Source organism: Plectropomus leopardus, chromosome 11, assembly GCF_008729295.1.
Source record: "Plectropomus leopardus isolate mb chromosome 11, YSFRI_Pleo_2.0, whole genome shotgun sequence".
Taxonomy (NCBI): domain Eukaryota; kingdom Metazoa; phylum Chordata; class Actinopteri; order Perciformes; family Serranidae; genus Plectropomus; species Plectropomus leopardus.
In genome coordinates this window covers 6,913,102-6,930,298 of record NC_056473.1, presented here as the reverse complement: position 1 = coordinate 6,930,298, position 17,197 = coordinate 6,913,102, and the positions used below count along the sequence as shown (strand labels likewise).

The following is a 17,197-nucleotide window of genomic DNA, read 5'->3' as shown; positions in this document are numbered from 1 at the left end:
GATGGTTTAAAGTACTTTAAAATACTACACAAAGAGTTTCACCATCTCAAAAGGTGTTATTGATCTGGTATCTCAAACTCAGTTTATTTTTTTCTTCAACGAGGAGCCACTTGGTAGTTCCAAAGAAACTGTTGGAAATGCTAATGTTGTGAAACTGACATATTCAATGTTATAATGATTAATAGTTAAGTAATGAGGTATATAATTGTATTGAGCAATAGAAATAACTTATGGAAAAATATCTTTTAACAAGGATGTTTACTCTAATCCTCATCAGCTTTGGAGAATAGCTGTGAGACTTGACTTAAAGACTTTTGTCTTTTGACAGGACTTGACATGGAAACATTTGGGATCTATAATTTATAAATATAGGCTTCATGTACTGGACTGATGTAACTAACTATTGGCCTTCAATTTAAGTGATACTTGGACATGACATGCTCACCAAGCTAAACTGCAAGAGCCTTTAATCTTTTATCCTTTCATTAACACCATTGCTCTTATTTGCATGTGCTTCATATGAACATGGCTAAAAGTTAATGGCTGATTAATGTCGTCTCAGCAGTGCACACCAGGAATGTGTTAATGTGTTTCCTTGTAGAAGTCTCTCTGTAAAAAACAAAAAGTGCAGTGATATTGTGGAACAAGTTATTAGGGTATTATTGGTAAACATTTTCTTAAAAAATATAGCTTTAACCTGTAAACTTGTGGTCAAGCAGTTACTGTGATGCGTCTTCACATGAGCTGACTGAGGTCTGAATCCGGTTCCTTTTGTTGGCAGGATCCTTGATCAAACTAGCACACCCACTGACTGACGAGCCGCTGTCACAAGACGGGAGGGCGGAGTCACCGAGTCAGAGTCCGCGTCCGCAGCAGGTGAGCGACAAGTCAACCAGGAAGGCACGAGACACACCTGCGGTATGAGTGACGAGGCTTTCAGAATAAAAGCATCAGGTTTGTCACTCTTTAGATGGGACGATTCTAACAGTGTTGGTTTCTAACAATTTTTGGGACCCTTAATAATCATGCAACGATATCTTGTAATCCGACGTTACAGGTTATGATTTTATTGCGCATGTGAGTCAGGGAGGGTTTAACCAAATAATTATTTACTTTGAATGATCTTTATATGATGATATGGGTGTATCCAGTATTACACTGGAAAAAAAGTAGTTACAATTAAAATGTTTTTTTTAGGCTATAGATTTTTTTTTCTTGAACATCCCACTTTATCTAGCTGAAACCCATCAGACCCCCTCAAATTAATCTTGGGACCTCATGCCCTTCAGATCTAAATAAATAATAGTGAAACTAGAATTAGAATTAGAATATTATAGAAAGCATTTATTGTCACTGTGCTGTGCAGAAAACATTGAAATTAAAAGTGCCACTCCTAGTTGGTACACAAGAGTTCAAAAACAGACATAGTATACTACACACACACACACACACACACACACACACACACACACATATTTATATAAAATTATAAGATAGTATATTAGAAACATTTAGCACACTGCAAAACCATGTTGCATTCAATACAAAAGAGATAGCTGAAAAAAGCTCAACAGTCAGGTCAGGAATCAGTCTGTCGGTTTTTCACACCATAATTTAAGTATAAATTAAATGTAACACTTACACAGTATAATAATAGAAATGCATATTCATGAAACTGTCGCTAAGAATAAATATCAGACAGACAACTGTGCAAACATTTACACACATAAAGTATAATGTGTGTAGTGAAGTATTTTGTGGTGAAGTATGTGTTCAGTGTGTTTCAAATGAGTTTGAATTCATTTAGCGAATATTATTTTGAAAATTGCTACCGGAAAAAGTGGTGTAATTTCGTTTTCCTTGACTCCAGTGTTTCTGGTTTAGTTGTGAGGGGTAGGGAGAAAACTCGCTGGTAACCTGGAAAGTACACTGAAACAACAGCTGATAAATAAACGGACGGAGAAGTTAAAATAAATAATGCTTAAACATGGCCTTATTGGAGCTGTACACCGAGGTAAGAGAAAAGCGCCATGTTTTTATTAAAATAAGATCTAATGTGAATTTCCAGAAACATATGGAAACTTTGTCAGGGCTCAGGCAGGTTTGCAGGATGTCGAGACTGGACTTGAATTAAGTCTAAATACCCAACTATTTATTTATTTTCAACTTTTAAATGTAAATCTTCATGAATTGTTAATACACAGGTATATATAAATGATAACTTGCTGTGAAATGAGAAATAAACTAAGGTCCTCAGTTTATTAAGTACATGCTCACACAGGGAAATATCCTAACATTTGCAGTGTTATATGTTTTGATAACTTTATAGTAAGCATTGATGATTTATCAACATGTCTCTCTCAGTACAACAGGGTGTGGATACCAGATGCAGATCATGTTTGGAAATCAGCCGAGATTATGAGAGACTTTCATATTGGGGATAATGTTCTTGAATTGCTTCTTGAAGATGGCACTGTAAGTATAAAAAAGTGACTAATAACACCTTCACATGTAATTGCACTGGATTTATGATGGTGAGAAGCAACAGCTGGCATGCCTCTTTTACATAACTGTACAGGAGCACTACTACCCAGTCGACCCATCAAAACCACAACTGCCTCCACTCCGCAACCCAGACATCTTGGTGGGAGAGAATGACCTCACTGCTCTCAGCTACCTGCATGAACCTGCAGTACTACACAACCTTAAAGTGCGATTTGTGGAGTCCAGAATCATCTACACTTACTGTGGTACTGTTTAAACATATTTTAACTGTCAAAATCGATATAAGCATTAAAGTGTAGGTTGTTGGGAATTTGTGCTCTTGTCTCAGCCTGTGTGGTTTCCTCATTTTCAGGTATTATACTGGTGGCCGTAAATCCATACAAACAGCTTCATATCTATGGAGATGCAGTCATTCATGCCTACTCAGGCCAGAACATGGGAGACATGGACCCGCATATATTTGCAGTGGCAGAGGAGGCTTACAAACAGATGGCCAGGTAAATAAAAGCTAAAACTATCACATCAAGTACAGTTAAAACCAATGATTTTAATGTAGCTTAGGGACTGTTCTTAATTTATGAGAGCAGAGGGGGTAATGCAAAATGAAGGAGGCACTTCAGATATTTTTTTTAAGTACTGGGGAGGGAATTCTAGTTTTTGATTTGGCCTACGGGGAGGGGCTCTCAACTGTGAATGGCCTTATTTTTATATATATATATATATATATATATATATATATAGATAGATAGATAGATAGATAGATATACCTCAGCCACCCCCCTACTCTAATAACTGTCTTTAAGTGCGACAACTGCATCTTATTTTATAGAGATTCTAACTCATTGTTGAGCTTTGTTCTGCTGCTTTTTGTATGTTTTATTGCTAATTTTATTGATGTTTTATTACTGCTGTTTGTTGCTGAATGTATGCTTCATTATACGTTGCATAGATGTTCTATCACTGGTTGCTGTTGCTTGTATCTTCCATTTCTGATTGATGTAATGTAAGGTGACCTTAAGTGAAATAAAATGTGCCATTCAATGAAATGTATTATTATTATTATTTTTACTATTATTATTATTATTATTAGTCATACCTGTAGTCTTTTTTTTTCCCTCAGAAACCATAAGAACCAGTCTATCATCGTCAGCGGTGAATCTGGAGCTGGTAAAACAGTTTCTGCTCGATACGCAATGAGGTACTTCGCTGTTGTGAGCAAATCAGGAAGTAAAACTCGAGTTGAAGACAAAGTCCTGGCATCCAATCCTATAACAGAGGTAGGATTTCACTGGAGCATGAGCCCTACTCACTCAATGTTTCAAAGCACTATGACAGCGTTCAACTGATATGAAGCACCCAATTCATTAATAAAGACGATTTTTATCCTTGTAATAACTTGGAAAGAAACTTGATGACCTGAGGTATTTTCTGTCAGGCAATAGGAAACGCCAAAACCACCAGAAATGACAACAGCAGCCGTTTTGGGAAATACACAGAGATCAGCTTTGACAAGAGGTACCGGATCATTGGAGCGAACATGAGGACCTATCTCCTAGAGAAATCCAGAGTCATTTTTCAGGTACTTGTGAATAAAAAAAGGATATCAAGTTATTTTTCTAATATGTGATCCATAACAATTACACTTGGAGCTGCAATGATTAATCAATAAGTTGTCAGCTATTGAATTGATCCCCAACTAATTTGATAAATGATTAATCAGTTTTAAGTAATTTTTTAAGAAAAAAAAAGGAAAAAATCTCAGATTTTAGCTTCTCAAAGGTCCAGTGTGCAGGATTTAGTGGCATCTAGCAGTGAGGTTGCAAAACTGAACCTTCTCCTGCGTGCCGACTGTGAAGGAGAGCTACAGTGGCCAACATGAAAACGCAAATAGTCCTTTCTAGAGCCAGTGGTTGGTTTGTCTGTTCTGGGCTACTGTAGAAATATGGCACACTCAGTGGGAGAGAACGCACTCTGTAGATATAAACAGCTCATTCTAAGGTAACAAACCCCAGCAATACTTAATTACTGGTGATTATCAACTAATTAAAACGTAGCTGTGAATATTATATACCAAGTCTGCTACACTGGACCTTAAAATGTGAAAAAAATTGGAAAATTGGATTTTCTATTTTTTCTACGACAGAAAATGAATATCTTTGGGTTATGGATAAAACAAGACATTTAACGTCATCTTGGGCTTCGGGAAACACAGATAGACAATTACCAACAATTTCTGACATTTTATCGATCAAACAACTAATCAATGAATCAAGAAAATATCTGACCATGAAAATAAATGTTACTTTCAGCCCTAAATATACTATTGTTTCATTTAGGCAGACGACGAGCGAAACTATCACATATTCTACCAGATGTGTTCCTGTGCTCACCTGCCAGAGTTCAAACGTCTAAGACTGTGTGAGTGTTTGTGTTTATGGTTCATTCTGTAGATTTCAGACCGAGCAGCCTCTTAGAACATGCATGCATCCATATATATATATATATATGTGTGTGTATCCTTATTTAATCATTTCATTGTAAAAGTGCCTGATTATATCATCCTGTCATCTGTAGTGAGTGCAGATAAGTTCCGGTACACCTGCATGGGCGGTGAGATCACTATTGAAGGTGTGGACGACAAGAAAGACATGGAGGAGACTCAGCGGACCTTCTCACTGCTCGGTAAAAAAAAACCAAAACCATCTTATCTGTTAAACTTCAACTTACTTCAGTGTGACTTTTATGTTATTTTCCTCTATGCTTCACTAGGGTTAAAAGAGGACTTTCAGTCAGATGTGTTCAAAGTTTTGGCGGCCATTCTGCATTTGGGAAATGTGGAAATCAGAAACTCTGGAGATGGAAAATCATCAGTTCCTGTGAGTCTGAATGCTCCATGTTTGACATTGCTTTTTGTTTGATCTTAAAACATTAACCTAGTTAAATACAAAACTTCATTTGCATACCCTCCAGCCCAGTGATCCACACCTGGAAATCTTCTGTGAGCTGCTGGGCATAAGCGCTGAGGAGTTGGCGCGTTGGCTGTGCCACCGGAAGATCGTTCTGGTGGCTGAGACGGTGGTGAAGCCAGTGCCCAAAGAGCGGGCAGTAAATGCCAAAGATGCCCTTGCCAAACAGATCTATGCCCATCTGTTTGACTGTATTATTAACAGGATAAATACAGCACTAAAGGTTCCAGGAAAGCAACATGCTTTCATTGGTGTTCTGGACATTTATGGGTAACACAGATACATAATTTACATAATGCATTTTTCTATAGCTGTGTGATAATTATGGTCTCTCTGGCTTCCATTTTTGATGTAATCTTTCTGTCCATTGTCCTCAGCTTTGAAACATTTGACATCAACAGCTTTGAACAGTTTTGTATCAACTACGCAAATGAAAAGCTTCAACAGCAATTTAACTTGGTATGAATCACCATCCATCCAAAATCATCGCAAATTACGGAATACAAACCGTTATCTGCTCCATGTGTTATTCTTTCTCTGTTTTCAATCAGCATGTGTTCAAGCTGGAGCAAGAGGAGTACATGAAAGAGGACATCCCGTGGACGCTGATAGATTTCTATGACAACCAGCCGGTCATTGACCTAATAGAAGCAAAAATGGGGATCCTGGACTTGCTTGATGAAGAATGTTTGGTAACTGAATTGACCTAAACTTTTACAATTAACATTTTCATCTCCTTGGATTGTGTTTTTAATGATTTCTGTGCTTGAGGCTCTTCCAAATTGGTATGTTTCTCTTTAAGTTGTATTTTGCAAGTGAATACCGGGGAAGGCCTTTGGCCTGTACCAAGTTGTAAGCCTGTTCAGTAATCCATCCATTGCTGAGATGCACATATGTCTTTTCACTTCACAGTTTCCACAGGGCACTGACCAAAGCTGGCTGCAAAAGCTGTTCAACTATCTTCATGCCAATCCTCTGTTTGAGAAGCCGAGGTTATCAAATGATGCATTTGTGATTCAACACTTTGCAGATAAGGTGTAGTCTGCTGACCCTGAAAGACCCATTTCCTGCTCAAATGTTTCTCCTACTATTATTAACTATTTATGCTTTTGGTTATCTAAAATGCTTTTTTTTAAACACTTTTGTGACTCCTTTTCTTCAAACAGGTGGAATATCAGTGCAGAGGTTTTCTTGAAAAGAACAGAGATGCTCTCTATGATGAACTGGTTGACACTATGAGAGTCAGTAAGGTAATCAAAGACCTTTTTTCAATATTTCACAGTGGTAAACAAAACGAAAAATCTATATCTTTATATCCAACCCATGCAGCTTTGTTTTCCTCATCTTAACACCTTTCTCCTGCTTGCAACTGTTATCAGTTTCCTTTCCTGGCCAACTTTTTCCGAGAGGAGGGGCAAAGCACTGTGAACAGTAAAGGTGTCAAAGTGAGGCCTGCCAGGCCTGGAGTGAAACCAGCCAATAAACAGCTGAGAACCTCAGTGGGAGATAAGGTGAAAATGTTTACTTACTGTCGCTGCTCCCATGAGATTTAACTGACTTACTGAAGTTTCCATAATATTCTCTATGTGTATGGAATATAACTGAGTTTGCATGTCATATTTTTATCTGTTTTCATGAACTTTGTGGTTGACTGTAGTTCTGCAGCTCCCTCTCTTTACTGATGGAAACACTGAATGCTACCACCCCACACTATGTACGCTGCATTAAGCCCAATGATGAAAAGCTCCCATTTGAGTGAGTGATGATTGAACTGTGTGTAAAATAATCCACTCTATGTTCTGAGTTATTTGTGCATGTTTTTGTGTTTTTGGTTTAAGTGAGTGTTTGCTTTTTTTTTTGAGATATGACTCCAGGCGGGTGGTGCAGCAGCTGCGAGCCTGTGGAGTCCTTGAAACTATTCGTATCAGTGCACAGAGCTATCCGTCCAGGTGATTTTCTCTTACTAGATTTCATTTTAGCAAAAAAACTTAATCTGCTTGTGTTGTAATGGCAAAACATGTTTGTTTTTTTTGTTTGAAGGTGGACATACATTGAGTTTTACAGCCGATACAGTATCCTAATGTCACATCTGGAGGCTGACCTCAGTGACAAGAAACAGACCTGCAAGAATGTGCTGCAGAGGTTGATTCAGGTTAGCTGCCTTTTTAACTTTTACATTGTCATGCATATTCATGCACAGTATGTTTGTGCATAACTTTGCCCTCATGGCTTGATCTCTAGGACCCCAACCAGTTCAAGTTTGGTCGGACAAAGATCTTCTTCCGAGCCGGTCAGGTAGCTTATCTTGAGAAGCTGCGTCTGGACCGACTGAGAGGAGCCTGTGTGACCATCCAGAAACATGTCCGCGGGTGGAGCCAGAGGAGGAAGTACCTGCGTATGAGACAGGCTGCCATCATCATCCAACAGTACATCCGTGGGGAGAGGACAATCCGGTTAGAGGCGTTCACTTCACAGCTTTGTTGTCCTGCATCCTCTGTTGCATCTGCTAGGGTATTTTTTGTTTTGTTTTGCAGTAAAACTGTGAGTGCTGCAACATTGAAGCAGGGCTGGGCATCAGTGGTGATCCAGAGATACTGGAGAGGTTACCGCATGAGACAGATTTACCAGTTGGTCCGTCTGGCCTCCATCACCATCCAGGCCTTTACACGAGGTTGGATGGCCCGTAAACAGTACAAGAAGGTCTGTAAGGTCGGCGTATTAACATTACAAAATACAAAACGTAACCAAATCTGATTCATGCTCTGCTTTTTTGTTAACTTTCAGATGATGGAGGAGCAGAAAGCTCTGATACTACAGAAGTATGCCAGAGCGTGGCTGGCACGACGGCGTTTTCAAACCATGCGTCGGCTGGTTCTCAACGTTCAGCTCTCCTACAGGGTACAGAAGCTCAAAAAGAAGATTGAAGAGCAGGTAAAAATGCTTACAAGGTTACTTAAGCTGTGGCTCTTATGCAGAGGATGCAACTGAATCCCCGTGTCTTCGTAGAGCAAAGAGAACCGTGGATTGATGGAAAGACTGACAAGCTTGGCCAATTCCCATTCTCATACCGTGGACAGGCTTCAGGTTGTAGAGACACAGCTGGAAAAATCAACCAACCAGAGGGCGTCTTTGGAGGCGAGAGAGAAGAAAGCAAAAGAAGATGCTACTCTGGTCAGTGCTGAAGCTGATGTTTAAAATCTGATACAGTTTTTTGGGTCTTTGGAGCTTTTTGTTTGTTTTGAAGTTTGAGTTTTTGTTCAGAAGCTTACAACGACTGTGTCTGCAATTATTATTTAAATTACAATAACTTAGATCACATGTTCAATATACTGTTATCTCAAGATAACAAGGCTCAATTTCTCATGATAATGGGTTAATTCATGTTACAAAAAGGCAGATTTCTCAAGGTAACAAATCATTTATTATGAGAGAACAAGTTTTGTTTTCTTGAGATCACGGGATAATAATACAGAACTCAAAAATGAGTTTCTGGTTCATTTAAATCACATTTGATTTCAAAATCACTGTCATGATTTTCAGGGAGGATTCATAACTGACTGATGAGGACTGTTATCTCAAACAGAAAGACTCAATTTCTGCTTTGAAGTACAGTCTGATGCATTGATCAAAAGTGGTACTCCCAGAGTAGGTATTTAAGGAAGAAAAGAAAAATATTTAATGGCTGTGACCATTTTTCCTCCTCACATGACTTGCAGAACACATTGCCGTGTTCTAAAATTTAAATTTTGTTTAACCGAGGGCCGTCAAATCCTGAAATACAGGTGTTAGGAAGGCTTGTGTCACTCTTGTCACTTTCAGAGCGCCTTCCACATATCCACACTGCAAAAAAAATGGTCTAAATCAGTTACCACAGTTGTCTAGATGCCATCTATACATGCATGCTGGCATGGCACGCATAATCTCTGATAAACATAAACAACATCATAAGCAATAATAGTAAACTGCTTCTTCTTTTCTTGTGATAACAGACTGATTATCTTGTTATCTCAAGATAAGAAAACTAATTTTCTTGAGGTAACAAAATAATTAACTAGTAAGCTAGAGATAGCAGCATTTAAAAAAAAAATCACGGCAAGCACAGCTGTTTTCGACTTGCATATTCATGAGCCCTTTAAAAAAAAACTTTTCTATTCTTGCTCCAGACAACTGCCCAGCTCAAGAAAGAAATAGATGCTCTCAACCTTGAAAAGCAGAACTTGGAGAAGAAGTTTGAAACTTCCACCAAAGAGGCCAAAGGTAATAAGAATCAAGGTTCCTGTGTGTGCTACTCTTATTGTATTTTGTACCACATTTGTGACCATTTTGACACTCTTACAGAGAGCTTTGATCAAACAAAGAGGGACCTCCTGGAGGAGAAAGAATATGAAGCAAGGCTCAGAAAGTAAGTAATAAAAACATACAAACTACTTCCTCAACAGTGCGGAGCGTTACATTTTTTTTTTTAATTAAAAGCAAAGTAAAATTTTGGCTGAGCATTTTCAGTTCGCTCAGTTTTTTCAGTTACCACTATTTTTGGCAGAATTGCAGAGAACAACGCTGAGATCCAGAGACAGGACCATGAGAAGGAGGTGGAAAATCTGAAAGAGGAGATTAAGAGATTGAAAGAGGAGAGAGTCAGTCTGCACAGAAAGATTGAGGAGGCGGGCCAGGTTAACTCTGACCTGCAGGATCAGAACATCCAGCTCACCAAACACGTCAAGATCATTCCCGAGCTACGCAGGGATCTCAACAACCTGCAAAACCAGAGAAATACCATGGACCGAAAGATAAAGCAACAGTCAGAACAAGCAAGAGGTACTGACTGGTACTTACATATCTTCGGGTACAAAAATGATACATCATTATACCTAAATAAAAACTGATTATGATCCCTGAATATCTTTCTGCAGCTAAAATGGCCGATATTACGAGACGACTTCTTGGTGGTGTTGTCGAAGAAGAAGTTCTTTTGGGGTAATCCAAATAATTTATTTCTCTCACAAAGTCGTTCTTTATTCTCAGTTTCAGTTCAGTTTTTACTTTATTATTCGTATCTCAGAGCTACCTGCACAATGAAATATACTGGATAAGAGAACATGTTGGTTTAGCAGTAAAACTTGCAATAAGTACAAAAAGAAATAATTGAAAACAGTACAATATCAAATTAAAGGCAAAATACATAAAATAAAATAAAGATTTAATAAGAAAAGAACAATAATATAGCTAAAAATAAAATTAAAAAAAGATAAAATTGGTAAAAATTAAGATAAAATTAGATACAAAAAGAAAGATAAAACAGCTAAACATCAATGTAAAATAAGATAAAATAGATAAACATTAAAAATAAATATAAAACAGAGAAAGATAAAAGAGGATGGAAATAAAATTGATAAACGTGAAAAAAAAGTTAAAAATTAAATATTAAATAAGATACAAAAATAGAGGTAAAAACAGATAAACATGAAGAAAAATTAGGATGAATAGTAAAGATAGAATACATAAACATAAGAGTTAAAAAAAATTAAAAATATATAAAAATGAAGATAAAATAAGACAAAGTGACAATAAGATGTGGGATAAGATGGAATGACATAAATAAAATTTAAAATAAAATATAAAATGTTGCACCATAACCATACATGAAAATGATGATTGTTTGTAAATGTTAGCAAGTAAAATAAGTTTAGCCAACAGAAATGCACAAATGTAGTAAGAAAAAGGAATGAGATGTGGGATGAGAGAATGTAATAAGTACTATATATATGCATGAAAAAGAGGATTTGTATGTGAGTGACGCTTGTATACAACAGTACTGCAGGATGGATTTGCAGCAATGCAGGTTCAATGGTAGCACATATCTAATATGTCATTTAGGCTTTTAATCTCACTCATTGTTTCTCTGAAGGCTAACTCCAGATGACTCTGAGAAGATTTATGAAGTTGAAGATTTGCTGGCAGCCTTCGATGGGCTGCAGAAAGCATCCAGGTCTATTTTTACTGACAACCATATTCATTTGTTCACTTAATATTATTGTTATATATGTACCTTTGTGACAAGCCTGTTTACACTACATCCTGTTTGACACGGCTCCATCTTTTATGGCAGAATACTGGAAAACCACCAGAGGGAGCAGAAGGAGAGCTATGAGACCCAGATGGAGGGCTTGAAATTGAAAGTGGACCACCTCCAAAATGAGAACAGCAAGTTGCAAAGCCTGTTCCAGGAGAAAAGTAATGTCAATGAGAGCATTCGCCAAGAAGTGTCCAGGCTCAGCAGCGAGAACTCAGTGCGTTGTTACATTCTTGATTCTACATTTCATTTCTTGGGATGAATGAGGTGCAGAAAATACTATATATGTGTGCTTTCCCCTTATTTTTTGTGATTCACAGGTTATTCCAGAGCTGAAACTGCAGGCTTCAGAGCTGCAGAGACAAAAACAAGAGTTGGAGGCCCGTATAGAGGAGCAGAGCAGAGAACTAGAGGGTAGATCTGAGTATATAACTATTTCATTATGGAGGCCGTTTTCAGATTTCACTTATTCTGTTTTTTTGTCCATGTCATCCAAAAGAAAAAACTGAGGAGATCACTAGCATTCTTCAAAGGAAGATTAAAGAAGAGAGCTTACAACGCAGGTAAAATACACAAATTGGAGTCTGTATCTTGATTAAAGAAGTGCTTTCTGAGCCATCCTGATTTGTGTCACCTTTTTTAGGCACTTTGAGGCGAAAGCTGAAGAGCTGGAGGAGCTGAAGAGGGAGCTTCAAGGCAGATTAGAGGAGCTGGAAGAGGACAATGATCACCTGAAGAGACAGCTGCTGATGGAGATGGAGGCCAAGAACAAACTGAGACAGGAGACTTCACAGTTGACTGCTGAGAACATGGTGTGTGTGTGTGTGTGTGTGTGTGTGTGTGTGGGGGGGGGGGGGGGTACAGACTGTTACAGTATGTGATTACGTGTGTGAAAGACTAACAAATTCTGCTTTTCTTTCAGGACTTTGAAGAGCAGCTTGACCAGAAAGACAGAGTAATAAGGAAACTCCTGAATCAAATAAAAAGCCTTGAAACATCACAGAGAGGTAGCTATAGCTTGTACATTGAGATTAAAAAATAGGATTAAGATAATAAAAACTAATAAAACTTATCATGTTAATCACTTTAATGTCTCTCGCAGCAATGAAGCAAACATCTACGCCTGCCACTCCCAAAGATTACCTCGGCATGTTGGAGTACAAGAGAGAGGACGAATCCAGGCTCATTCAAAACATTATTCTGGGTATTTTTCTTCTGCTTTATTTTAAATTAAAGTCATTCATTTGTCTGCTTTCCTCTATGTGTATGCTGGGAAAGCATCTGTGGTCCTCTGAGTTTGAGCAGGAGCAAATAACACATACATGAAACTTGTGCTTATAGACCTGAAGCCCAAAGGTGTGGCAGTCAGTATGATCCCTGCCCTGCCTGCTAACATCCTCTTCATGTGCGTCCGCCACGCTGACTACCTGAACGACGAATTCAAACTCAAGTCTCTTATGAACGGGATCATCGGAGGTGTCAAAAAGGTCGTCATGGTGAGGTTAATTCTCTTTCTAGTAGCCTTTATCTCAACTGTATTTGTATTTGCTAAACATATAATGGACGCGATCCAAAAGCTATTACTCATATCCATATCTGAGATTAGGTAGCCTGAATGTTGACGGCAGTTTAGTTTACTCATTACTTCACTTTGTGAAATTTATTGCAAAAGTAAAAATGTACTTGTTTTATGAGTAGAATAACATGTCACAAGTATAAAGTATTAGAAAAAATATCTAATTAGGTTGCTGAAAAGAAATGAAAGCAACATGATTTTTTTTTTCGTTTCAGAATTACCACAAAGACTTTGAGCTGCTGTCGTTCTGGCTCTCAAACACATATCAGCTGCTCAACTGCCTGAAGCAGTACAGCGGGGAGGAGGTCGGAATTTACTGTTTTTATCCTATTTGCACTGTTGTTTTGCCAATACTATCACATATGGTAGCAGGCATATTTTGACATTCTTGTTTTGCTTTCTGTCCACAAAAGGAGTTCATGAAACAAAATACTCCTCGCCAGAAAAAGAACTGCTTGAAGAATTTTGACTTGTCTGAGCACAGACAGATTCTCAGTGACCTGGCTATTCAAATCTACCATCAGTTTCTCTCGGTCATGGAGAAGACACTTACTCCTGCAATAGGTATTTTTTTCATCAGATCATTATTATCACAGGCAGATGTTGAACCTTTATCAGCATCTTAAAATGTGCTGCTTTACTTTCTTGTCCACCAGTACCCGGTATGTTGGAGCACGAGAGCTTACAGGGGATTTCCAGCATGAAGCCGACAGGCTTCAGGAAGCGGTCCAACAGCATCTATGAGGACTCGGAGACGCACACCATCTCTACCATCATTCAGCAGCTCAGTGTCTTCCACTCCACTATGAGCCAGCATGGCATGGAGCAGGGCCTCATCAAACAGGCTGTCAAGCAAATGTTCTTCCTTATTGGTGCAACCACCCTCAACAATATCATGCTCCGCAAAGATATGTGCTCCTGCAGGAAGGGAATGCAAATCAGGTTTGTGGTTGTTTTTATTAAAGGAAGTGCAAATTTGAAATAGCTACCGTGCATTCATGTGCTGCCAGTATTTTCACAAAATCTTGTGCACGTCCGTAAATTTATGTGGAAGTTATGCACCTTTTGCAGTATACTCTTTTTATTACCATGCCCCTTTAAAGCTATTTGGCATGAACACAAACACACAACTTCACACATACACATTTGACCTCCATGTTAAATTTCAGCCTCCTAGGGCAAAAACTGTGGCTGCCAAAGAGACGGGATATTTTAGTGCATTTCTGGTCGCACCTATCAAAATTAAAATGAGGTCATGGCTTCTCTTTGTAGGTGTAACATCAGTTACCTGGAGGAATGGCTGAAGGAGAAGGACCTGCAAAGCTCTAATGCTATAGATACCCTGAGGCCGCTGTCTCAGGCCGCCTGGCTACTGCAGGTCAACAAGTCCACTGATGATGATGCCAACGAGATCACTGAAAAATGCACTGAACTCAACCCCGTTCAGGTACTTTGTTCATGCTACACATGCTTAATATTAGAGAAATTTAGGTCTACACTATGTACAAAAACCTACTCACATTCAAATTTGCAGATTGTCAAGATTTTGAACTCCTACACACCCATTGACGATTTTGAGAAAAGAGTGACATCGTCATTTGTCCGTAAAGTTCAGGTGAGCTTGATTGCTGATTTTTTAAAATTTTATTGTGACAAGCTTTTCTAATATAAAGGGACAGTTCACCCCAAAATTAAAAATGCATTTTATTCTCTTACCTGTTGTGCTATTTATCAATCCATGTAGTTTTGGTGTGAATTGCCGTGTGTTGGAGATATTGGCAGTAGAGGTGTCTGCCTTCTCTCCAATGCAATATATAGATATATAGAGAACTACATACAGTATATAGAGATATGGGACGAGATGGCCTAGTTACTTAAGTTGTCCACAGACTTTGTTGCAAACTGTTTCTTGTTGGAACTATTTCTGCACAGAAGGAAGCGTGCATAGCTCACCTAGCGGCATTGAGCTAGCTTACTTTAAAGCTCAGCTGGGAAAAACGCCATTAATGTTTACATCCCGCGCTGTCACAAGACCGAGTGTCCATGAGTAGATTCATGCTTTCTTCTGCATGATAAATCACTCTGAAGATGTAGTTTGGTGAAAAGAAAATAGTTTCTTCCTGAAACTACTCACAACAAGCTCTGGGGATTATCCTGAGTAACTGGGTCATTATTTCTGTAGAGACATTGCTGCTGAGTTTTTAAAAAAACACTTTGAGTACCACAAGCTGAGTGCCATCTGGTTCCATTTATTGGAGAGAAGACTGACATCTCTATGGTCAAAATGTCCAACACTCAGCAACTCAAACCAAAATAATCTAGACTGATAAATAGCACTACAGGTAAGAGGAAATAAATCTGTATTTTTAATTTGGAGGTGAACTGTGTCTTTAAAATACAGTTTAGTGTCTTAAAATATTTGTTCATCTGCCATACTGTACTATACTAATTATGCCAATCTGTTCCCTGCTGCAGTCATTACTACAAGATCGTGAAGGATCCACACAGCTGATGGTCGACTCGGATTATCGCTTCCAGGTCATGTTTCCTTTCTGCCCATCCTCGCAGGCTCTGGAGCTGCTGCAGGTCCCGAGCAGCCTTCATCTGGGCTTCCTAACCAGGATCTGAAAACCTTCAACCCTTTACTTCCCATGACTGAATGATAGTCCAGTGGCCTATGACTGTATTTTATTGTAAATTTAAAAAAATATGTGAACACTTTAAATAAACAATGAACACTAAATGTATATTAAAATCCTATTTTTATTTAGGATTTTTTGAAATACGTAGGTCATGTCCCCCAATGCACAACCTCCAAAAGGAAATCATTTTTATAATAATTTATTTTATTTTCAGAACTTATTTCTTCACACATTTTTAATAGATCTGCAATCACTAACGATTAATTATTCTAGGATACTTCCAATGTTTTTCAGGCCAAGAAACCCTTAGCTGAAATAGAGATCGAGCAAGGACCCCTTACTACATGTATGGAATTGAGTTGCATGTTAATCTGGGCCTACAATAACGTGTAGGGCAGCCTAAAGTGCCATGTATAAACATATCCCTTTATGGTGTATACAATGCTTAGCTATTAAAATAAGAATTATTAGTAAATTCTCTTTTTTACAGCATGTTTGTTTCTGAGGTGAATGTTATGTCAGAGTGCTGTAGAAGTTAAAAAACGATCTAATGTGGCTCACAAGAATGTGTGTATACTTGAAATACTAACACAGCTACTTGGCCAATATGTTTCAATAATACATAAATGCTGGCTAACAGATTTGCCTCATGGACAGGTGCTGCACAATGATTTTGTTTTAACAGTGTGTAATGTGTATTTTTTGACAGATTTTTAATTTTATTTTTAAAGAAACCTCTCTAAGTAAAACTTAAATCACATGATCAAACAATAATTTTATGCCTCTTCCCTGCATTAAATAACAGGACCCTCTTGGGGTCACAGACCCCCTATTGAAGACCCAGGGATTATTTGATCCACAGAAAATTAAAGCAGCAACTATTTTTATTATTGACTAATTATTTAAATCATTTTTCAATCAAAACTCCAACCTTTCTCTGGTTTCAGTTGCTCCAGTGTGAGTATTTGCTGCATCTTTTGTTGTTGTTGTTGTTGTTGTTGTTGTTTTAATTATTGTAATTGGTATTGCTATTTCAAAGTACTCGGGCGTGGAATTTAATAATTTCTTTAATATTTTTTTTCTGGATAATAAGAAGCCAAATTTAAATATAATGAATCAATTAAACACACCCCATTTAAGGACATAACCCCAGTATTGTCAGCTCTGTTGTAATGTAAAAGTGGAATTATTAAAACTCATCAATATGTTTAATCATTAAAAATAATACTAATAACAAATATCTTTATATATATACATTAAAGTGTGTGTGTGTGTGTGTGTGTGTGTGTGTGTCATATAGGCCTATATATTTCTTCAAAAATAATTTTCGTGAACTGATGTTTAAAATAAAATCTCATTTGCTGCATAATTAAAATAAATGGTTTCATGTGTAAAAACACCATTGCGCACATTCATCTGCCTCATTCTGCATCACAGA

The 17,197-nt window shown here is 37.9% G+C and overlaps 1 protein-coding gene across 2 annotated transcripts; it reads left to right on the top strand.

The window, feature by feature from the left end:
* Window positions 1–79: 79 nt before the first annotated feature.
* Window positions 80–17,010, top strand: myo5c (myosin VC). 2 transcript variants are annotated; one of them, XM_042496020.1, is made up of 41 exons: window positions 869–954; window positions 1,885–2,014; window positions 2,365–2,475; window positions 2,579–2,750; window positions 2,858–3,002; window positions 3,626–3,782; window positions 3,941–4,084; window positions 4,842–4,923; window positions 5,080–5,187; window positions 5,275–5,381; window positions 5,476–5,741; window positions 5,849–5,930; window positions 6,023–6,163; window positions 6,384–6,506; window positions 6,638–6,721; window positions 6,851–6,982; window positions 7,129–7,226; window positions 7,334–7,420; window positions 7,512–7,623; window positions 7,713–7,924; window positions 8,006–8,171; window positions 8,256–8,402; window positions 8,478–8,642; window positions 9,635–9,728; window positions 9,810–9,873; window positions 10,012–10,286; window positions 10,382–10,445; window positions 11,377–11,457; window positions 11,578–11,758; window positions 11,862–11,955; window positions 12,041–12,104; window positions 12,185–12,353; window positions 12,464–12,548; window positions 12,644–12,745; window positions 12,883–13,037; window positions 13,333–13,422; window positions 13,531–13,681; window positions 13,774–14,059; window positions 14,390–14,564; window positions 14,652–14,732; window positions 15,593–17,010. In XM_042496020.1, the coding sequence occupies exons 2-41, from the start codon at window positions 1,988–1,990 to the stop codon at window positions 15,743–15,745; spliced, it is 5,232 nt and encodes a 1,743-aa protein (XP_042351954.1). In that variant the 5' UTR covers window positions 869–954; window positions 1,885–1,987; the 3' UTR covers window positions 15,746–17,010. The 2 variants fall into 2 exon arrangements, with proteins under 2 accessions (XP_042351955.1, XP_042351954.1); XM_042496021.1 differs by lacking the exon at window positions 1,885–2,014 and having other exon boundaries at window positions 80–876.
* The last annotated feature ends 187 nt before the right edge of the window (window positions 17,011–17,197 follow it).